General features: G+C 44.2%; 1 protein-coding gene across 4 annotated transcripts in view; it reads left to right on the forward strand.

The window, feature by feature from the left end:
- The window catches only part of shq1 (SHQ1, H/ACA ribonucleoprotein assembly factor), a 40,333-nt gene extending 20,956 nt beyond the window's left edge, over window positions 1–19,377 (forward strand). For all 4 annotated transcript variants that reach the window (XM_056401723.1, XM_056401742.1, XM_056401733.1 and 1 more), the window contains exons 10-12: window positions 1,876–1,999; window positions 9,051–9,171; window positions 18,224–19,377. In XM_056401723.1, the coding sequence (XP_056257698.1) occupies window positions 1,876–1,999; window positions 9,051–9,171; window positions 18,224–18,884 (906 nt within the window). In that variant the 3' untranslated portion in view covers window positions 18,885–19,377. The remainder of the gene's footprint in view (window positions 1–1,875; window positions 2,000–9,050; window positions 9,172–18,223) is intronic.
- Window positions 19,378–23,815: the final 4,438 nt, after the last annotated feature.

Below are 23,815 nucleotides of genomic sequence, written 5' to 3' on the forward strand. Positions count from 1 at the left end.
TGGCATCGATAAAAGGAAGTGATAAGCTCGGAGGCATACAGTTCTGATGGTTTGGACATTTTGGAATCTGGCGCCATATTACAGGAACTTCCTGTCTTAATTCAAGAAGAGAATGAAAAGCCAATCCTAACTAAGTTGAGGAATCCTATTTTATCTTACTTCATCCTATCTTATCTCAGGTTGAGAAATCCTAAATACTTAATCCAAAAGTATTTGGACTAACATTTATGTCTGTTACCTAGCAACTGACTTTTCTCATCTCATTTGGCTGAGGTACTAGTTTTAGATTTCTCATCGAAATGTACAAAAAATGGAACAAAAACAACGATGGACACTTTTGGTAACATCTGTATAAAAATCCAGAGATGTTCTCTTTGGGAAATTTGCAACAACGCTGACTTGGGAGATAAAAGAGAGAGAGTGAGCTAAGATGGCCAGTATCTAATAACGAGTATTTTGTCATCAAACTGCAACGCATCTTTAGGGTCTGTCTTAAGCCTCTCAGTTACTTAAGTTCTGCATGTTTACATTTCGTTGGTTGTGTAAATCAGTAGAAAAGCAGCCATGTTGATTAAATGAGTTAGCTAAGTGGTGGACAAATTAAACTTAGGACACATTAAAATGAGTGTTTATTTAAGGTTTTGGTAAGTTAGGAAACTGGTGTGATATGTGTTTCCTGTCTTCAGGAAGTCAGGATAGGAACTAAGGAACTTCCTAATTAGGTTCTACCCTAATTGCCATGTTTACCAAACAGTTGAGATGGGATCGTAAGGTTAGGAAGTTCCTTAACTGACAGCCCCCCCCCCCCCCGCTCCCTGCCTCCGCCTTCTCCTCCTCCTCTCCTATCCTTCACTTTCTGCTCTACAATGGATTCCTCTCTGTCTTTGACTGCCAGCCTGTCTGTGTGTCACCGCTGATATCAGCTCCGCTTCCTCACTCCATTCTCCCTCCGCGCTATCTCTTTTATTCTCTCACTGTCTGTATCTCTTGCCTCGCTTAACATTCTCCTCCCCCCACCACCACCTTACCCCCACCCTCCCCCACCCCCCTTTCCATCTGCTGTATGTTTACTTGTCCTCAGTCAACTGCACTGGTGTGACTGTGAGTTTCCCCCCTGCAGCAGCAGACCTTATTTACACTCCTACTAAACAAGCCCAGGGGAGAGCATGATCCCCAATGACACGCACTCACAAGCTCGCAACACATCCTTAACAAGCCACAAAGAAAAGAAGAAACAAGGGATAAAAATCTCTGTTTCTGTCTCCGGGCTGTGTGTCCATTAGTGCAGAGAAAATCTGAGAGTGAAGGCAGTGATTAAAGAGAAGCAGCAATTAACCGGCCAGGGCTGCAGAGGTGTTTAAGAGTTGTGAGCCCCTATTTTGCCAGCTCTATAATTGAGGAGTTGTTAGGAGTAATTAGAGCACCAGCTACTGCAATGCACTCCAATGGGAGCCAGACTGCGAGGGAAAACTCCTGGGCTGAAACATATATGGTTGAACCAAACCGTTAACACATTAAATAGACATTAAAGGGACTTTACCCTTCAGACTGAATTGAATAGAGAAGGTCACTGTCCGGAAGACTCACAGCGAGTAAGTGGCTGCCATTTCTCCCGCACGGTCTACCCATTTCTAGTAGGTTAGAACGCGTCTGACATGAATGAGGAGTCAGGTTCAGATGCAGCACATAACCAGAGACTTTATGTGCTGCATCTGAACCTGACTCTTCCAGCATTGTCCGTAGTTCATATGTGAAAGCGGCTTCAGTTTTCACAGTCTAAGTGATCCTCTTCATTTCTTTGTCTCCTTGACAAAAAAAACATGGTCTGGTTTTGTGCTTGATAACTTTCTGACTATCATGTTCTCTCTTTTGCAGACGTACAGCTCCTTGCAGGAGGTCCTGGTGTCGTTTGCACGGAGGGTTTTGTGCTACCCACTCTACAGACACTTTGCATTGGTCTCTGCGGCTATTTGTGACACAACTAAGATTTTCCAGTCAGGTGAGTGTGGCCAACAGCAACACACACACACACACACACACACACACAGAGGCTCATAAACACACATTACCACAGTGATCTTTCACCTCTGCAGACTGGTTGTGACCCCACAGTGTCTGCCACATGGTTGTACTCTGTGTGGGCTTTGATGTTTTTGTGCTAAAACTAGAATCTTCCACTAAATCAAACCTCTTTGTGTGGATTCATTTCACTCCACCGTGAACACATGATCATCACTAATTAGTGTTAATTGATTTTGTCCACCCTGTGGTTTCCTCTGAGCAGTGTATTTATATGTAAATAAGGCTTTGGAGTGTGGAGTCAGACAGAGTCTACTGTCTGCCTGTAAGCAGTGGGATGCAGGTCGATTCTGAGACAGCCTGAAAGTCAGCATGCTTTCATGGTTCAGTGCCTAGCAAAAAAAAACAGCCTGCTGGACAGACACCGAGTTTGGAGAAAGTGGTTCATGAGCATACTGTGGCGCACGTTTGAAAGTAATATTCCTTCAGCTAAACAAGAGAGTGGCCCGACTCCCACCTCTTCGGGGAGCAAAATGTGGATTAGTTAAAAAGGGACTCTTGACTTTGATATCTCAAAGCCCAGAGTAATCTTTAAATCAAAAGTCCCTGCGGACAGATGAAACTCAGCAGTGTAAACACACTCAGGATGTGTGAGGGCTAAGATTATCCAGCTTGTGATGATTTTAACGCTGGTAAATGACAGCAAATTAAAGGCCTTTTAATCTCCAGATTAGCATTTCTGCGCATCATTAAGTAGGAAGATGAGTTGATCAGGAGAGCCAGGGAAACAGCGCTTTGACTCGCTCTTTCCCTCACCTTCTTTCTCATACCTCTCATACCTCCTGTCATAATAAGATTTCTTATGTTCATCTCAAGCCAGAAATTGTTCTAGTGTTTTCTGACAACTCCTACAACATCATGCTTGTCCAAACAGCCTAATAACAAGAGGCTCTGTTTATTTATTTCAATGTAAGGAAGGGGGGGGGAAGCCAATTATTTCACTATTATTGTTCATCATTTTAACTCTCGACTCATAAAAGTTATTATTTGCAGGCATTAGGGATGTATGAGTAATAGAGCTTTTCCTTAATGAACTGTAATACAGTTTTTCAGGCTGGCGCGTGTCTGAGGGTGTGTTTCCTCCCAGCATTACTTCACGCACTAATTAATTTGTCAGGATAAGGCAAATGGAAATGCATGCTCCATTTTTGAGGCACTTCATTTAAGTGGCTGCGAAAGCAAACAGTCATAGGAATTAGTAAAACAAACCCATTAATGGCAGCGCACAGGTTAAGGCCTTAGAGGAAATGTTATCCAGGGGTAAATATTTGAACAAGCCTCTGGCAGTGTGGCGGCGAGTATTCTCAAGGAGCTCCTCCACCTGACTCGTAAGTGTCTATAACTAAAGAGCCACTGGGCAGGTACAGAGGAGCGCAGGGCCTGAGGGGCCTGCAGGTAAGAATTGGCAGGGAGAACCTCGCGGTCATGTTGCCGTCATAATCGGACTGACAAGATGAGAACTATCAGATGTGCTCCTCTGTTACAGATCCTTCCGCCATGCGTCTCTGCCGTCATTCACTCAGGGACATTTCGCGGCTGGTCATGGAATTTCTTCTGAGATTCTGGGAGAGCAGGAAAAGTTTGTGAATTTAATCAGTGGAAGTCAAATTTTAGGTCAAATAAGCACTCTGACCTAGTTATGGAAAATCAAGGGAGAATAATGACATTTTACTGTCAGCCCAGGGTGTGAACACTTTTGGTTCAGGGTGCTGATGATCTTTTATTGGATGAGATGCATTGTGTGTGTGTGTCTGTCTGTCTGTCTGTCTGTCTGTCTGTCTGTCTGTCTGTCTGTCTGTCTGTCTGTCTGTCTGTCTGTCTGTCTGTCTGTCTGTCTGTGTGTGTGTGTGTGTGTGTGTGTGTGTGTGTGTGTGTGTGTGTGTGTGTGTGTGTGTGAGAAAAATGACCGAATTAGAAGAAGAGTGTGAAGGAAGGTGCTGATATTGAATTGTGACACTGTCTTGAAGGTTGTCCTAGGCAACCTCAGCAGGCAATTGGTTGACAGGTCATCAGTCGATGTGCTTCACCTGAGCTTTCCACACAATAAAAGCTGGCCCATGTGCTCACCTGCTCTCTCTCACAGCTCGCATGCTACTCAGCCATGTGCTGATTTTATGGCTAAACCCACTTGACTTCCACACTGCGTTGTTTATTGTGTTGCCTTTGGTTGTAACTGTTTTAGTGTAACCTTTGCATGGACTCGCTTAGTATCACACTCTCTGAGCCAGTGTAGATAATTGACCTGCAGTGAGCAAGATTGTGATGTCACTGGGTAGTGCTGACGCTAGATCTGACACTGGATAAAGATGTGCTTTTCCTGCCTTTGAAGCACATCATCATCATTAATGGCAAAATCAGACATGCAGAATTCATCCTGCTGCTTTTCTTGCTTTCTGGAAGCTGCCTCTGCTCTTCCTCTCAGAAACTGAAAAGTGAGAATAAATGTTGTCCATAGGAGTTAAAGAACCTTTAGTCAGGGAGATCCGCTATCCCCTTTGTTATTTTATCAGTGGAACCACTAGTCCAGACAGTAAGGCAGTGCTTGGCAGTGTTAAACCAATAAGCATATATTCCTTATTTCTCACTCATATTTCTTTTTTTGCAGATGATGAAGTTTTATTTTTGTCCAAGGTGCAGAAATCTCTCCCTAGTATTTAAAATGTTTCAAAAAGTTTAACTCCTATTCAACTGGTCAAAATTTGCTCTGATATTATTTAATCCATTTCAAAGTGACACGATTAACTGCAATGTTCCAACAGTCCTTCATTTTTAAATATCTTCAAATAGACATAAAAGCTGTGTTCCAATTCAGGGGCCGCATCCTTTGGAGGAAGCGGGCTCCACAGCCATTGTACCCAGCGACTGCCGAACCGAAATGAAAAGTTCTGGCATACAGAGGATTTCCGCTTTACGTCACGAGCTGTACTCGGCCTTACCATTGTGTCACAAAGCACACTTCCTGTCACCTAGCAACGTTGACAGCTCAGGTTGTGGTTGTATCGTATTGTACTGAGAAGTTAAATCTCAGTATGGTGCCAGTAATTTAGTCAGATGCTCAACTAAGCTGAAACCCAATACTTACATTCAAAAGTGTAATCCTTAGGCTCTTTGCCTATTGGACACAGCTGCTGCTATTTCTCTCTAAAAAAAGATTATGACAAAGCATTCTGTTTGAATATTTAACACTATTCAAAGAGATGTGGATGGAGAATACAACGTACCCAACAACCTATTAGCGAGGATTTCAATCATTAAATTAAATGTTCTACTTCTCCATCCAAGTACTAGAAAGTTTACCTAAAATAATTTCTCAGTTCAGATGGAAATGCAAACATCCCAAAATGAAAATAAAAATGAAAACTTGCAGAAAGGGAAAGGAAACTGATCATTGTGGCTGAAACTTTCTGCATCTTTTATTAAGCTGGTTCAGTGATTCTAAATCTATTCCACAGCTCCAAGAGAAATGTAAATCCAGTCCCTCTGAAACAAATATTATTCATATATTGTATTCCTGTGTTACACAGTGTAAACTAAGGTGCAGTCCAATTACAGCACGTGCATGAGACTGAAAAAATACTTCAATGGGGGATTCAAGTGGCGTATGAGACATGTATTTGTTTACGTGATATGATCCACATTCCCAACTGGGCCAATTTTAATGCTAAAGCACTGGTCCTGCTTATCATGTGTATCATTTATGATTATATTATGAATTCTTAAACCACAGAACTCTATACAAATGTGTTGGAAATAAAGCATGGAATGATTTGCTGCCTCTGCAGTTTTTGGCATTGCCACATTTTTGTCCAGAGGACACAGCAGCCTTTGTTTTTGGTCTCCCTCACTCCTACCACTGCATCTATGCAGGCCTGCTCTTTCAGCCGCTGTGAACAACTTACTGCACGTTCTTCCCCACTCATTGGATAATCTGCTCTTGCCTAATTAGCATATCTTTATCACTTGTCATCGACATCTTACCAAAGATCACAGAGGTGAACTGGCGTCGAGAGCAACCTTTCCTCTAATTTTCTGCAAACAACTCATGAATCTTCCCTGTGAAAAAAAAAGTCAAATCTTGGAAGCAAGTGTGTTTTTTCCTCACATGATCCAAGATCCTGAATTTGAGGGCAGAGTTCCCTGCATACGATCCCATGTCTAAATGAGAACCAAATGTTTGTTTAAGGTTTTCCTCTCTGCAAGTGTGCTGTTTATTTTGATTGGGCTGGAATTTCTCTGGACAATGCCAGCCAGCTCTGCAGAGGTGGAGAGCGGCATTTTCTCTTGCCCTCAGTGGATTTTTGGCCACATCATGAGGCTATTTATATGCCTGATTTGAGGGGGGGAGAAGTGCTGTGGCAGTTTGGCTTGTTGGGTACTTAAGGGAAAAGTCATTTGTCAGAATAACAAATGGAGATTCTGTGTAGTGTAGTTCTGCGTTTGTGGTGTTGAACACTGGCTGAAACAATTTCAGAACGCACTGCCAAAGTGCAGGTGACAACCGTAAACCACGTCATACCTGCCACAGCTAAAAGCTCCCACCATTTAGCTGCTAAACTCATTTGAAAGTTACTTCAATGATTTATTTAAATCCTCATTTAGAATCAAACCTTTGTGTAATTAATCACATGCTGAATGCGTGTACCATATGGTCCAGTCCACACAAAGTCTACATTAACTTAAGAAGTAAGTTGGACAAAAGAGATTTTTAACTAAACCACAAAATAGCTTACGTAGGTGCTATAACAATAATTATGATACAAATGTATGTATATAATTAGATTAACTTAAATAAATGAAAGCAGTAATTAAAGTGTATCCCTCTCCATTACATTGTTTATGTTAATGGTGGGATAGTATAGCAATCCCCTTGTTCTGAACACATGTAGAACTGTAAATTTTGGCTCGTGCTCTTTCCAGTCCCTGCACTAACTGTTAAATCCCCAAAGACACACAAATATCCAGAAGAAACGTTGTTTATGTGTTTTAAATTAAGTCAAATTTTCACAACAACTTTTATACAAACTTTAATAAAAGATGCAGATATTTATTAACATTGCATTGCACACCTTTCTTTGCTGCAAACAAACCACAAAGTTGTGTCTGTGCTGTTTATTTAAATGATTATTTGTTAAGGCGTCAGTTTCCCAAAGTCCCTGAAGAGGACATATTTCCTTACCCACATGTAATTGATATCATACTCTGCATGTAGTTCTAGTTTTATGTGCAGAGAAATTCATCTTGACGTCTCCTGCCTCCACCCCACTTCCATTGAGGTGAATGGAATTTTGTTTATGCTGCTCAAAGCATCAAAAATGGAGGTTTTTAAAACACATAAACACGTGTCCTCTTGCAGAAGGCATTTGCATTCAAACAGAGGGCGGGGCAACAGACTTTTCTCTCAAACTCTTTTGTTTTCTGGACTGTGATTCTTGGCGCTACAGCATCGTCGGTTATTAGTGCAGCCGTAGCTCTTTTTTTTTATCACCTAATCTTTATAAGTCAGAATCAAGCATAAGCCCAGTAGTATCACATTTGTCTGTCTGGGGCATTTCCAAAATATCGCAAAGGCTAATTCAAACGGTAGGCTACGAAACAGAGGCTGTGTCCATAATTCATATTAATTCAATGCAGCTGTACTAGAGAAGTGGCAAAATTAAGCATACTCAAATAGATAAGGCTTAACAGATGTTAGAGTGGCAAATCCATACTACAGAATTGTCAACAGTGTTCAATGTGGTTTTTCTTTTGGGGGGGGGGGGGGGTGAAGCCTCTGACACATAAGATTCACAAGCTGCTTTCAGAAAATACTAAAAGAACAATGTTAACGAAATAATCCTCCTTATTTAAAGGTCCCATATTGTATAAAGTGAGATTTCGGTGTCTTTTTTGATTATAAAGCAGGTCTAGGTTCTATATTAATACTGGGAATGTATCAAATTTCTCAGTCCACAGAGAAATGCACACAGCCTGTATTCAGAAGCTGAGCCTTTTGTAACTTTGTGATGTCACAACAAAGCAATCATGGCCTCAGTTATGCCCCAAGCCCTGCCCACGTTGATCCACCATCCAAACCTTGCAGGATTTGGTTTCTCTGAGTGTTTACTTGAAATCTGTTATATTTTTATTCAATCACTCAGAAAACAGTCAGCCAATCAGAAGAGAGGCTCAGAGCCTCCTCTCTTCTGATTGGCTCACCGACCTATTGTTACTAGAGCTCCAGAGAGAAGCCTGAGAGAGGAGATGTAAAACTACATTGAGATGATTTTTGTTACTTAAAACCACAAATATATCTTCTTATGGATCAACACTTGAAATAAATGATGTGAGATGATTTTCTAAAAGCAGTAGACAAAAATAAAGTTGTTTTTGAAAGATTTAAACTGTGTAGTTAAGTGACCTGTGTCGGCCTTGTCGGCCTTGGCGCCCTGCACAGTTGGAATAACATTCATTTCCTTGATGTCTTGAATTATTGATGCCTTTAAAATGTGTAAATCACGACTCCATGTTTATCAGATCACGAGAAAAATGGATTCAGATTAGAACTATTGTGATGCTGCACAATGGCTGAATGGACAGACTAGAATAGGGTCTAGTCAGACTCAAGTGGCAGATCATCAGAGACATTCAGTCCTATTTTTGACAGATGAAGGCAAACACATTTTTGACAAAGTCAGAACAGAACCACCATTAAATGAATGCCAGAAATGGAGCCATCGTCTTTGGCTCTTTTGTCTCAGATAAACCAGTTCTTAACCAGGAACTCTTCTTAAACCGTACGGATCAAATTACACTGCAGCTCACTGGGATTTTCCTCTGATCCTGTACCTTGGCTTTTATGTATGGAACAATGACTCCAAGCCTTTAGATTCAAGCTGCGTCTGCCAGCAGCTGGAGTACATTGTCATCCTTAATGCCGAGCGAGAATAACACTGTTTTTCCATTTGCCTGCCACGGTGTGTTTCTGTGCCCAGGGAAAGCCTGTGTCCTCAAATGCCTGCTGGATATTCACAAAGTCTTCAGAGAGAACGACCCGGCCTACATACTGAACGATCTGTACGTCACAGACTACTGCATCTGGATCCAGAGGGTCAAGTAAGTTGAGCAACGCACACATAAATCCATGCGCGCACACCCACACTCCTCAAGAGACCTTCATCATAGAGAGAACTACCTTCAGAGCCAAGGGAAGTGCCACTCAGCCCCCATGATGCATCAGTGCTTTAGAGGAGAGGATTAGACGAGTCATTTGTCACAGCAGGGCCAATTGAACGACCAAAGCCAGCGATAGATGCAATCCCCCTTGTCTCCATTATCGTGTGTCAAAAGTACCATCATTGGGTCTCAAAAGAGCCAGCTGCACTCAGCGGATTCACTTTGTATGAAACTTTTAAGAGCGCACGTGTGTGTTTGTGTGTGTGTGCTGGAGCTTCTCACATCCTCTGTGGGTGTTAGCCCCCCCCCCTCAAAAAAAAATGATATAGGTCTGATGACTCTCTCCTCCTCCTAGCACATATTTTACAATTACTTACACATTTCAAATGTGAGCCTGCGAGCGCATTACTCAGTAATGAGCTCTGTTTTACTCTTGGCCAGGGTTCAGCCAAGTGGTGTGCTCGTCTGGAAAAAGCCCAGTTGAAAAATGTGTGCCTGATGTTATAGGCTCGGCGCCCAGATGCAGACACGATAAAAGGTCTGCGGGGATTTAGTGCTGTTTTTCTCCCCCCCTCCGTCCTCCTCACATTCTCATTTCTACATTTTTCCAGCACAAGTCTTGAATTCTGCTCTTAAAAATGCTACGGATGCCAGAATCTTAATGTGTGGGACAAATCAGCAGATCAGTTTAGCGTTGATGTGATCTCCTCTCTCTTCGAAACAGTGACCACAGAGAGGACGCACACTCTATCTTCCTCTGTGAGCACACAGAGGCGCTGAATCTCTGTCAACTCACTGAAAAACTCAATCAGTCTCTTCTTGGCTGAGGGGCACCGGAGCACTGCTTCTCCTTTCTTTTCCTCTGCACTACATTGGAACTAAATGTCAACACTTGACCTAACGTGCTGACTCCTACTACACCCCGCATCGATCATTAGATGGATTAGCCTGCGCTCTTGTAGCACTGACCTGTGATTGAATTGTTACATTTCCCCTTTTGGGTTTTTTTTTTTTTTTTCCTGACAATAAAGAAAGTGAAGTTTACAGAGTTTATTTATTTATTTTTTTTATCCTCACATATGAAGCTGTCATGTTGTGGAAAAGACGAGCCGAGCTTGTATAGCTTTATGTTGTCTCAGTGTTGATATTCTGGCTCAATCGAAATTCCATACAGTCTCCACTTATGGTTTGTGAAACTATGTTCCCATGTTATATGGAGTATAACATAAAGAAAAAGGAGCCGGCAGTCAAAATGCAAAGCAGCAGCGGAGATCCAGGCCGTTTCTCTGAGGTTCGGAATGATCAGTTTCCGAAGAGCGGCCTCCCCTATCACACATGCAGTTTGTTGTGGCAGCCCTTTTGTGTCATCTGACAGGTTTGATGACAGATCGCGTAGGCATTGTTTTCTTCAGTGTGAGATATTCCCCCGTGCAGGATTTGTCATCCTCCGCTAAGTGAGTCGTCTCTGGGAGCCAGGGCTGGTAAAATGAGATGTAATCTATACCCCCCCGATGCAATCCCTGTATCTTGTCACTCCCCGCTGCCGGCGAGACAGACACGATCAGCTGTGCATGATGGACACAGCGATTAATGGATGTTTGCTGGCTAGGGGGGTTGATTTATTTAATCTCCTCGCTGTCCCCGCATGAGTTTCTACTCCTAAAGTTCCTCTGTCTGCCGAGACATCGCTCTCAAATTTACAACCTCGTAAAGACTTCAGTGTGATTTAAGCCACAGGGCAGGCGCTTCCCCTTTACTCGCACACACAGAGTCAGAGGAGGACCCAGCGCATTGGAGTCAAGAGTGTAACCTCAAAGCACATTGCTCAGTGTTGTGGAACTTTATTTTTCGCTATTGTTGTCATCGTTGCAGAATTTAACACTCACACTTCCTCTGTGGAAACTGTTTTAACTTGTCCCTCGCACACCCATCCAATGCTAATTATCTCCGGACTGTTAGCAGAGAGCATTGCTCCAAATGGAACAGCAGCCTCTCCAGTCAATTAGCCTCAGTGTGTGCTTTTGAAGGTCCTCAAATGCCAAAGCCCCTGCAGAGCTTCTGGACTGCAGAGAAAGGGGCGAGTTGCCTCACTTTCTCTCTCTCTTTGTCTTCCCCTCCCTTTATCAAAAAGCTTGGAGAGACGCCAACGTAGATTCATGGCAGCCAGTACAGAAAAAGCTTATAAGCCCTGGTGTTGTGTTACAGTACCTCGGTTAAAATCAGAAGGGCTACAACTTCCTTTCTCAGTGCTGGTTCACTCACAACCACCCACCCACCCTTATTAATTGGGTCAATTAGATTCGAGCAGGAAAGAAAAAGAAAAAAACATCGCAGCATACAAGCGATGTGCTCCAGGGTTAGTCTGAGAGGAGGAAAAGCGAGGCAAGATTCGTGTTTCCATATGAAGTCATTAGTTTAAAGGGGAAAAAGTGGCTCTCTGGGTTTTTTTTTTCCCCTTTGTGGAGTGAATTTGCGACGAGATGTGTGAATTGGACAATCGCACCTTGCTCCTGAGGGTGGAAAATGGTTTAGGGACAGACAGAGCCTTGCACCATAACAGCTTATTTGACAGACTCAAATAATTGTGAATGGGTATGTGCGAAGGGAGCAGCCCCCAAAAACACTGGGTGTTGTTTTCACTGAAGCAAAGGAGCACAATGAAAGAAAGAAGAATGTGCAAAGCTCTGCATGAAAACAACAAAAGAAGCTGCCAAAAATGAAGTTGTCAACAATCTTTTTTTCTTTTCTTTTTTTTTTCTTTCCTTTACTTTCGGAGTATGAAGCAGCCTGCAGGGTTTCCACACACTCTCTCTTCCTCCCTGGTCTCATTCATCCTCTGCATTGTGTGCATGACAATGCCGTTGGGGAGAGTTGTGGGCAGATCCCCCGCAGGGAAAAGCATCTGGGGCTCCAACTGCTGGGAGCGTCTCAGGGCAACGGGGTCAAGCATGGGGTCAGTGTGTCAGTGAAGACCGGCGGTCAAATGCCTTGAAAGTGCACTTGTGTGTGGTGGCGTGATGTTAACACACACACACACACACACACACACAGACACACACACACACACACACACACACACCCCCGCTGAGTATGGCTGGTCAATTCACCTCAGTGCACCCCTCTGTGTGATTGCAAATCACAAGGCACTTATTACCCCGATTTTCCCATTGGCCGCTCAGCACGATAGTTGTCTTCATTTTACTTGTGCCCGGGGGCTTTCTCTGGAGAAAAAAAATTTGGTATTAGAGGCTATTTCTGTGGTGTGATGCTCCCCGTGCGGAAGGAAATGGGGGAATTGTGCTGTAGCCAAGCCTGGCAGGTCCCCCCCACCCCCCACCCCCACCTCCAAACCACGCAGCTGATGTGACACCCAGATGTTTGCTGGAAAGGACTTCCCTGGAAGCATTGCACAACTATCAGACGCCCGTGCTTGAAACAGATAATGGAGCTGCTCTATCTGATGTTAGCCTCAGCCCTGAAGGAGATCCTAGAGGCCCCGCTGGGGAGAACAAAGACACAAATGTCTCGCAGCTAACAGGGATAAGTAGTACAGATTTCCTCCCAGCATGAGGCCACTCCAGCTTTTTGTCTTGAGTACACAGGCTCATCTTAAACACAGACTTACACAGTATGTTTGCATAATTTCCTCTCTCCATTTGGAGTGCCCACTTCAGTTATTACAGTCGATTAGAGTGAAGGGATTTTTTTTTGTCTTTGCAGCTTCTCAGGCCTGCGCATTTAGATGAAGTCCTATTAAACAACTGCCTACAGCCTTTTTAGAGATATGAACAAGAGAAAGTAACACCTGAATACAAAGCGGCCAGGCTGAATAGCTAATACAGTCTTCAAGGCTTGAAAGATTTCATCGATCAAAAGGTGAGAGAGGAGACAGTAACAGTTGTTGTAAATTTCGTGCAATGCCGACTGTAGAGAGTGAACTCAAAATTTAAACTTTTCAAGCTGCATTGTAAAAAAAAACTAAGAACTTTCAAATCCAAGCCTGAGGGCTTTAACTTTTTGAGCCAACCTACTGTATATTGATGAAAATTTCAGCTCAACTTTTAAACTTAAATGATGAAGTGGGAATACAACAGAGCCTTGTTAGTTGAGGCATACTTTATACTACTACATCCCGACTCAAGTTCCACCAAAACCACAAAAGCCTCAAAGGGAAATTTAGTTTTCAGACAAAGTCAGTGTTATCTTTGTAGATTTTTCTTTTTTTCTTTTTTTTTCCTGCTGGTTATGATTCTTGTTTTTCAGTCTGTATTATTCATTTGTTCTATGCTTCTTCTTTTTTTTTTAAGTTATTTTTTCAGGCATTTTTGCCTTTTATAGAGCCGAAGTGAGAGACTGGAAAGCAGGGAGGTTGGGGAGAGAGGAGATGACATGCAGCAAAGGGTAACGGGTCGGACTCGAACCCGGGCCGCTGCGGTCAGGACTAAGACTAAATGGCACATGCTCAACCAGTTGAACCATCTGGGCGCCGCTGTTCTATTCTTTAATGTCAGAGCACAGAGACATTATACTATGTAAATTTCAGAAACTGGAAAAATGGAGGTGTATGCACTACACAGGGAGTGTATAGATACATATAATATGAGATGACATAACAGCACAGATTTACAGACAATATCTCCAGGAAGACATTCATAGTGTGTTGGTTATACACATGGAAAATGCAACAAATAGTTGTGTAAACAAATGACAAAAGAGCTGAGGGAGGAATTTAAACCTAGCGTACTTTCTTACGGCAAGCTGTGATTGGCCAATTCACAGCAATGACAACCAAACCTGCAAAAATAAGTTGTAAAAAAACTTTTTCTTTGAAAATAGGTCAACAGATATTTTTGCCACAACTGTATAAGCCATATTTCAGTGTTCCTACAGAACAGTACCTCTTTTCCCAGGCAACTATAAGTACAACCTCCAACACTGGATAAATACATCTGTGTTTCTCGTTTCTGGAATCAGAGTGGCATCCAGTGCCTCGGTCCGTTCCAGTATTCAGTCACACTGACAGATCGCATCTCCCAGTGTCAGCTTTTATCCCCCCTCAGCTAGTGAATGATGCATTTTGCGAGTTACGCTGAGGAGAGCTGGTGCTCATATTACACAGATTTATACATCTGAAGACAAGCTTTATCTGAAATGTTTTCAAGAGCACAGACACGCTGAATGAGTTGCTCTTTCACTGAACACGAGCCTGATGGAAGAAATGTCACATTGTAATTTAGCTCAGCTCTTTCACCTACACACACACACACACACACACACACATTCACCCGCTCTTCACATTTTTATCCAAAGACTCTGGCAGATGGAGGCGTCTTTGTCTCGCCAGAAGTTTTCCAACCTTGAAAAAGCCACCCCTCCTCAGTTTAATGAAGGCAAGCCACAACAGCGGTGTAGTAATGACTGGATTGTGTACAACATTATCCCTCCCCCTCCTGGACAGAGCCTTTGTATTCACCGCAGGCCGAGCTTCTCCCACCACAGAGCAAGGCAGGGGAGAGAAAACAAGCGCGCCTTTCCAATGCTAACTCAATAATGACTTCCCACGGGGGAAAGAGAATACGGGGTGGTCTTTGAAGTGGCTGTGCTGCAGGAGGCTCTTCTGCCCCAGCCTCTCTACAGGAAGCTCTCACATGGATTTTATAGAGCCTGGGACCTAAACAGGCTCCATACAGCCTGCGCACACTCATCATCATTAGCCGAGGTTGCGTTAATGTCTTGATATCCTGTAGGTATTGTTTGAAAAAGCTATTTGCCGTTGTTAAACTTGTGCAGCACTTGTGGATTTTAGCTTTTGTCACACGTGGAATCCACAAACGTGCTGCAGTCAATTATCCAAAGAACGCATTGGTTTATTGTTGTTCGCACATAAGTCACCTCTTCAGTGTTGACACATGAGCTGATTGTGTATGGAGATTCAGCATTTCTCACATGAGGCAAGGAGTCTCCACGGTGTAAACAGAAAAATCAGATTCTCCTACTCAGGGTTTAATCATACTCTTTTCTGTGATCTGAGGATGGCAATGCTTTCACTGAGATATGTCAGCGGCTATTGCCATGAAATTTGCTGCAGACATTCATGTGGTTACCCTGGTTGAGCCCGTAACATTTAGGCTTAGTCCTGACCGCAGCGGCCCGGGTTCGAGTCCGACCCGTTACCCTTTGCTGCACGTCATCTCCTCTCTCCCCAACTTTTTCAGTGATTCCTGACTTCTCATTTATTGCCACTGTGAGGTTGACAATTGAGGTTTTTAGTGAAAATGGATTGCCATGAAATTTGAGAAATTCATGCTCCCCTCAGGATACACTGTAATAACTTGTAATAAACTCACGCCGTCGCAAGGTCAAAATTTGAATTTGTCCAAAATTTTTGGTGTTTGTCCAGATACCAGTAAAACTACTGACATTCCCATCAGCCTCAGCTGTACTTTGTTTGTAGTGATAATTACCCAACGTTAATATGCTAACACACTTAACCAAGAACATGCTAAATCTTGTACCTGTTTGCTTATGGTAGAGTTCAGCCCAGGCATTCAGACCTCAGTAAATCCCTGTGTTAAAACAATGCACAGGGCTGCGTTGGTGTGGACATGTTGTTTCAGGCACTGGTGAAAGACATGAAATACAATCCAGGAAGTCGCGTTTGAGGTGTCATATATCTGTGAATCTGAACAGCGGGTTACAAAACTATGAGACAGGATTTTACAACTAAAACACTGGGCCCACTGATTCCTGCTGAAAATGTAAATCTTTAAAAACAAAAATATATAATTTCTTTGTTAAATGAGACTTATTCATTTCTACATCAGCTAGGCTGGGTAAAGAAGGAACAAGCAACGGTGACACAGAGGAATAAGATGTATCAGGCTTTGGCAACACAGACGATACTTGTTAGTAGGATGTCATTCTATACTATGACAAACATGGTATAGAATACAAAAAAATATAGAAAAACCATATTTATGCTTTAATGTAAGAAGCAATCAGCTTGATAATTTCCTCTTCGGTTTGCATGTCTTATTTCTTTTTTGTGTCTTGTGGATTTCATTTGATAGGATTTTCCAGTTTTTATATCATGAGAGCGTTGTGCATTTCAGCCTCACTCACAACTCCATGACTGAAACCACAGGGGAAGATTTTTCTGGAAATCTTGAAAGGTTGAGAGCTGGCAAGTTGCCCAAGCATCTTAGCAGGAAAATGGACCACAGCTACTGTTTTCAAATTCTGCCACATAGTGACAGAGAGAACTGCCAAAAAAAAAAAAAAATTGGATTATGGCGCACGTGAGAGCCCCCCCCACTCCCACACCACCCCCCCATTCCCACTTTATTCTCTCCTGTTTCTCGGTGTACAGAGAAGAATGTGCATCCAGATGATATATCACAACTATAAGATCTGTTTACACAGTCCCTCCTGAGGTCTGAAACCAATGCCCAGCCTCCACATGCTGCTTCCATAAACACTTTGCCCTCCAGAATAGGGAGCTCATTAGGACTGCACGGTAATGAGGAGCCATCCTGGTGCTCAGCAGTGGGTTAATTGGGCCAGAGAGGGCAACTGGAGCCGAGTGTGAAAACGTGAATGGCAGCGGAAGGAGTAGCCTCTCCACACGTACACACCCCCTACGCATAAACACACACACCAGCACAGCTCACACATTTTCCTCCCACCCTGAATGGACATAGTCTGAATCGCGGTGACCCACAGAGGTCAGCTCGTAATCACCATGGCAATGGGGGCGGCACACACGCCCTAGCCGAACCGAGGAACGAATAGCAACCACTTAAGTTTTTTGGCAGCATGGCGGGCATTCCCAGCGTGAATAATGTGCAGACAGGGGCCTCCCAACAATCTGATGGCTTTACACAAATGGGGCCTTGTAGGAGGACATTCATCAGCAATAAAACACCTCTCTCTCTTCAAGGAGTCTGTTGTGTCTTCTGTGGTGACACAGCTATAAAACTGAGACTACGGGACAGGAACATTGTTTAATGTACTGCTCTATGAGGGCATTTTCTTAATCTTAATCTTTGGAGACGTTTAGCTGTTAGGCAGCAGCTAGGAGCCATTCTCTGTCCAGGCTTTTATTGACTGTATTGCAGTCAGACTTTGTGCACAAACTTTTCAGCCGTCCACAGTTCCCCTGCTTCTGTTCTGCAGGATTTCTCCTCTCAATGTGCCTGTGTTTGTTCTACTAGTTCCCACTGCTGCCTGATTGTTAGGTAAAAAGTATTAAAAAAAATCTTTTTTTCTCTCTCTCTGGCATTTGTTGAAACATTCTCCACTTGAAATAATTTAAACAGAGCACGAACAGATTCTTCTTCTCTGGTGTGAAAGGTGCCTCTGCTTGGTATCAACCTCCACAAACAGTCTGTGTGTTACCAATCACAGTTACATCTCCTCTTGCACTGCAGAACACGGAGGTGAAAGAATTTGTGTGTGTGTGTGTGTGTGCGTGCGCGTTTGCGTGTGCGTGCGTGTGTGTGTGTGCGTGTGTGTGTGTGTGCATGTGTGTGTGTGAGAGGACCGAGGAGGAGGGGTGTGCCTCTCTCTGTAATCCCTCTCAGTCTCTTATCACCTCTCGCAGGGAGAGCAGCAGCGGGGGGAGGAGAAGCCCTGAGTATCAGCAGTGCTCCTCTCCCTACATTATTAAACATCCATATTTCCATATTTCATTGAGCCCCCCGCGCCTCGGCAAATCGCGGTCTACTTAGCATTCAGATGAGAATGGGATTTGGTTAATGGGTATTAGATTTGTAGATGGTTATCCTCTGGCTATGTCTTTAGTACGCAGAGCCAGTCGATCAGTCAGTCGTTGTGCCTCACTCCTCTCCAGTGCCACTGATGAAGTTGTAGTTGGATGTCTTTTTTTTTTTTTTTTCCCTCTTTGCGTAGTCATACACCAGTTTTAATGAGAAAAAATGAAACTTTTTTTCTTTCCTAACTTGTCCCCATTTCACCCTCTTCATCCTCACAGGTCCAAGAAGGTGACAGCCTTTGCCGCAATGTTACAAAAAGCCTCTCTGCAGAAAAAAGACTTGGAGCTGGAGCTTGAGGAGCTGGAGGACGCAGCAACAATGGTGGTGGAGGAAGAAGAAGAAGGAGACAAAGAGCAGGGAGCTTCCAGGAGCGCTGCGATATCCCGCGGTGACAGCAGCGGCGCTTCCAGTGACAGCAGCTGCAGCAGCAGCGGCTCGTCTGATGAGAGTGAGGAATCTGAGGCTGAAGGGCAAGTCTGCACCGAATCCAACCAGGGAGGAGGAGGAGGAGGAGAGACGTCTAAGGACAACCCTCTCCAGCCCCAACCCACCTCCGCTGCCTCTCCCATCCCCCAGGAGCCAACAAGCACAGTCTCCTCCGCGGAGAGGAAAGTGGACGCCCTCCCCTCAGCTTCAGAAGACACCAGACAGCTGATCCAGGAGCTTGGGGAGCGAGTGGTGGAGGAGCTGAAAATCTCTCAAGACTCCAGCTACAAAGCAGGGAGAGACCGTTCACAGCTGAGCACCGCCGAGGCAAAGACTGGAGCAACATCTGGGAAGAGCAGCGGTGGGACGTTCTTAGAGCTGAGCCCTCACAGAAACCCTCTGCTCATCGTCCACACACAGGACGACCCTGATGACAGTGACTTCATCAGCTGATAGAGAGTGAAAGCCACTCGATGAACTGAAATTAACTCCATGTAAGTGATGTAGAAAATGTGTCAGACTTTGTTTTTGTTTCTATTTTTGGAATTTTGAATACTTCTGCTTTGAGTTGTGAGACCAAGCCAAGATCTCCAGCTTTAACCCTCCTCTGAAGGACCGCATTTTCCATCTTGGATTATATCTTCTGAATTCTTGGTCTTGTCTTGTGTTGTTTGACTTTTGTGCAACTGCTGCTCTGTAGCCAAGCTTCCTACTTGCTATACAGCTCCATTTTTAATTTCTGAACATACTCTGTTTATATGAATTATTTCTGCTCCTTTTTAATTATTCAAGGTAATTCAACAGCATCTGCGAACACATGATAATAATGTAGAACTTCTCTACTTCCCATGTACATTCACGTACTCATATGAACAAATTCAATCTGTACATCCATGTTGGGCTCGAATAAACGAAACAGGAATGTCTTCTCCAGGAAGCTGACAAACATTTGTCATTGTTCACTGCTGTATATCACTCAGCCGAGGTGCCTGGCAGAGCTACTTTGAAGGAGCTATTCTTTTCCTAATAAATAGTAGGAAAAGCACTGACCCCTTCCTAAAGCCCTGGCATTGATTGAAGAGGAAAAGACTCTGTCGGCACTAAACAGGGCCGCAGAGCACGCGGGAGTGATTGATTCATCTGGCATGAATGGAGGAGCGCCGTCGACACAGCTCAATATCATCGGCCGCGTCTAGCAGGCGAAAAGAAAACGAACAAGGAAGCACATGTCAGGCAGATAGATGAGGGCTGCAACAGGGGCTGCGGCGCGGCAGCCGTTTGTTTGAGAGATAAGAGCACCCTGAGGCCCTAGGCAGCCGCGAGATAGAGGAGCAGAAGGCCAACAGAGACAAACTGACACTCTGACCAGCTCAGTCGGGTCCATGTCTGCATGTGCTGGCAGCAGCAGAAAGCCGCACCTCTGTGCAGGGAGGGAAATTTTAAGTTCTGTGTTCCCCTGAGTAGAAAAAGAAATTCAGAAATGACCCAAATTAGCGGCATTTGTCAGGTTTTGTGATCCAAATGGGTCATAAGACTGATCAAGCTCAGCCACAGTGTTGCCTCAGGCTTTTTCAAAGGGAATCCAGTGTGAATGAAACCACCGGTGACGATGGCTCCTTAGGTAGGCACTGTCTGTAGCATTGTGTTACCGAGATGGATGGTGTTGTTAAGCACCTCCCAAGAAGAGACAATCTCCCGGCACCAGCCCCTCGGGAGCAAGCATCATGATCGCTGTGACTGAGATGAGTTACGCTGTGAACGTCGGCCCATTTAAAACCCCCCCTTCATTCCCTCGACATGAGTCCGGGGACTGTGCATCCCCCGCAGGCAGTGGTTCCCTCTCCCCGCTGGGGTTTCACATTGATTAAGTGACACTGGGCTCCGTTGCCGTTTTTCATCTTAAAGTGGCCTCCATATTCCTCCATTAGTGCAGCCGTCTCGGAGCCTGACCGGGGGGGATGCGCGGCCAGACCCGGCACTTCAGTTGGTTCTTCTGCAATTAATACCCCTCACCAACTGACATTCTTCAAGAGACTAGGCCACGTTTTAATGAACGTAGCTGATAAATTATACAAAGCAGTAATTAATGCGATGTCTATGCTCTATTTTGACTTAGATTTGATAAATCAGCGCTGTAACCATGTACTGAGTGTTGCCCTCTGACCCTCAAGGATCTAAGAAAGTGGAATAATGTGTTCAGCACTCATGTAGGCCACCTTGGAAATTAGCCCATTAGCAACAGCACATGTTCAATAATGAGGGAGAGCTCTAGCGAGCCTCATGATATATTTCCTTTTGACCAACCCATATGTGTACACAAGCACTGGCGTATTTTATATGAAGCTGAAGAGTGAAAAAGTAGAATCACTAGGGGGAAGATCATCTCTGGATGACACCACAGTTTCCTTCTTGAGAATTCTTCATTTTGAATAGTGAAAACAACATTAATCATTGCGTATGGGAGCTCATTTTGGACATTGGAAAGAGACGTTTGAAAAAATAACCTTAAAGGAATAATTCAGCATTTTGGTTTATATACTACAAAACTCACTATCCGAGTGAGATTCACTGCCCCCAGCCAAGAAAGACTCTGGCACATAACCGCCCCTGTAAAACCACAATGTGTCGGTTTTACACTTATAACAATAACATTAGAACATTTTAACTGATGAGCTTTTGTGGTGCTGGTAGGTATATTTTTTTTAACCATTGAACCATGAGGAGTCAGGGTAGCTGTTGCCTTTACTTCCAGTCTTTGTGGTAAGCTAAGCTAACCATCTCTTGACTGTGGCTTCATATTCAGTGGGTAGATAGGAGAGTTTATTGATCTTCCCATCGAGCTCAGCAAGAAAGAGCTTTCTTTCAAAGTCTTTCTATCACTCAAGGCCCACTTACTAGTTTATTTTTGGAGTTTATCCATTGGAGTCTACCTCATCCCCAGCGTACGGTTTGACATCAAGTACAAAACGTCTGTAAAAGGACAATTGTTGTTTAGTTTTCTGATGTTGTTATTAGTTCAGAATCTGCTGCTGACCTTCACATCCTGATACACACAAAATGCAGTACAGTATATGAGAGGATTTTTACTTAAAGCTCCATATTTTACACTTTTCCTGTTTTATTTGAAGTGTTGATCCATAAGAAAAAAGATATGTTTGTGGTTTTAACAACCAAAAACCATCTCAACATAGTTTTACATCCCTTCTGTCGGGTTTCTCTCTGGAGCTGTAGGAACAACAGGTCAGTGAGCCAATCAGAAGAGAGGAGGCTCTGAACCTTCTCTCACAAAGTTCAGGAAGTCCTGACGGCTGGTTTTAAGGCTCAGTGTCTGAAAACAGGCTGTGTGCATTTCTCTGTGGACTGAGCGTTTTGATACTTTCACTTTATTAATATAGAAACTATACCTGATCTATAATCAAACAACACATGGACATCTACCTTTATACAATATGGGAACTAAAATTTCATCTGTTCTTCTGTTGGTGCAGAGAAGGAGAATTTGACCACATGAACTAGACTCATTTGAAATCATTCAGATTGGATGTCTGTGAAGATGAAGTGAATTCATATGTACTGAGACCTCGCTTGCCCCACTGAACAGAAATTTCAAAATTCTCTCACTAATGCAAAAATGCATTCCCTCTTTTGTGTTTGTTTTAAGCGAGTGAGGCAGCGGCGAGGACGGTGTCGTCACTGCCCCCTCTCCCTGCGACACACTGCCTCTGGTTGATTGTAATAGAAAACTCAATCTCCTCTCCCGCTCCTGAGAGGCAAAGTGATTCTGGTGCTTGAAAAGATTAATAGCCCTCAAGAAGAAATGAATCAGGTGCTCTCCGGGGCCTGACTCGTCCAATGGGCGTGCAAATAGAAATCCTTTTGTGCGCCCTCTTTCTCAGGCAGCTGTGTCGCCCGGTGTGGCTCGGCTCTCCCTTTTTGTGGCCTTCGTACTGTGTCATGTCGCTCCAGGCTTGGCCGGCGAAGAGACGAGGAGCGGCTCCGGCGCTACGCGACTGAGAAGCAGGTGGCCGTTCCCATCAGCTCCATTCTTGGGGCTTTGTAGTCGGCCCTCTTGAAATGACTGGCATATGGTAATGAGGGAACGAGTGCATGGGATGTGTCAGTGTCTGTCGGGCTGACAGCGCTGACAGGGAGGGATTATCTAAATGGGCTATTTTCATGCTCTTAATCACAAAAGAAACAGTGAAATACCCCCTATCCGCAGTGTGTGGGAGCATATGTGTGTGTGCCCGCGTGTTGACAGCGTCGGCATCCACTTGTCGTCAGTAGCGTTGCCTGGCTGATTCACTCTAATTGGTGTGAGCAATGTCCGTTAAATCACTCCCTAACTCTCAGTGGACATGTGCTATCAGGCAGCTTAATGCTGCAAATTGCCTCTGCCATGCTGGAGCTATGTGTGTGTGTGTGTGTGTGTGTGTGTGTGTGTGTGTGTGTGTGTGTGAGAGCGAGAAAGCCTCTCATCTTTATACCACCGTGTTAAGTGCGCAGAGGTTTGCAGGGACGTTGTTAAAGTGTTAAGGTAGAGGAGAATCACCTGGAAGAGTAGCCTTGACTTCAGACTCTGACCTGCTGAGATCTGAATGGACATTATGAACTCTTCCACTCGGTGCACCACAATGCTGCGGGTCCTGAGGACATGACAGCTGAGATGCAGCACAGCTCGGCATAATTTCACACTGGTAAACAACAGTACATTTCTAATGAGGCTGCCTCTACAGTGTGGTGTCTCGAGCCCGCTCTCCTTTTGTCCACAACAGTTGCTCCTTATCTGAGCCAGTTCACGCACGAGCGTTATGTCTCCACGCTTTTTCCAAAAGAGCTCCGGTCTTGTGTTTGTTTTCATAGCTAAAACAGCTGTCAAACACGATTAATATTTCAGTGAGAGACTGTGCTGGAGGGAACCTCTAAGTGCTAGGGGAGTTGGAAACAACAAACCCAACGCTGTTGCTTTCTGGCGATCTCCTTCTTCGGCTGCGGCTGCTGTATATATATATTCACCGCTCGCTCTCTCTCTGCTTTCATGGAGCTGAGCGGCTCTTTTATGACTCCTGAAACGCAGCAGCGCAGGATGGAAATCAAAATAAACTGGGGAAAGCTCTCCTGGATGGTGTCAACAAGCTGTTGGTGTATCACTTCATTTCAAGCTGTGGGAGATTGAACAATCATCGGGCAGACTCTTTGATATTTTCTGTTCAGAGGCAGGCAGATGAGAGCTTTGTACGGGGGGAAAAAACTGAGGAAAGCTCTGAGCCGAACCTCCGAGGCAGTGGCTGTGTTTGCTCTGCCTTATGTCCACGGGACGGTGCCCTTTAGCCTCCGTGTGAAGTCCACGTTCCTGCCCCTCTTGGCTCAGCGCAGAGCCTTAC

The sequence above is a fragment of the Seriola aureovittata genome, chromosome 2, assembly GCF_021018895.1.
Source record: "Seriola aureovittata isolate HTS-2021-v1 ecotype China chromosome 2, ASM2101889v1, whole genome shotgun sequence".
Lineage (NCBI taxonomy): Eukaryota > Metazoa > Chordata > Actinopteri > Carangiformes > Carangidae > Seriola > Seriola aureovittata.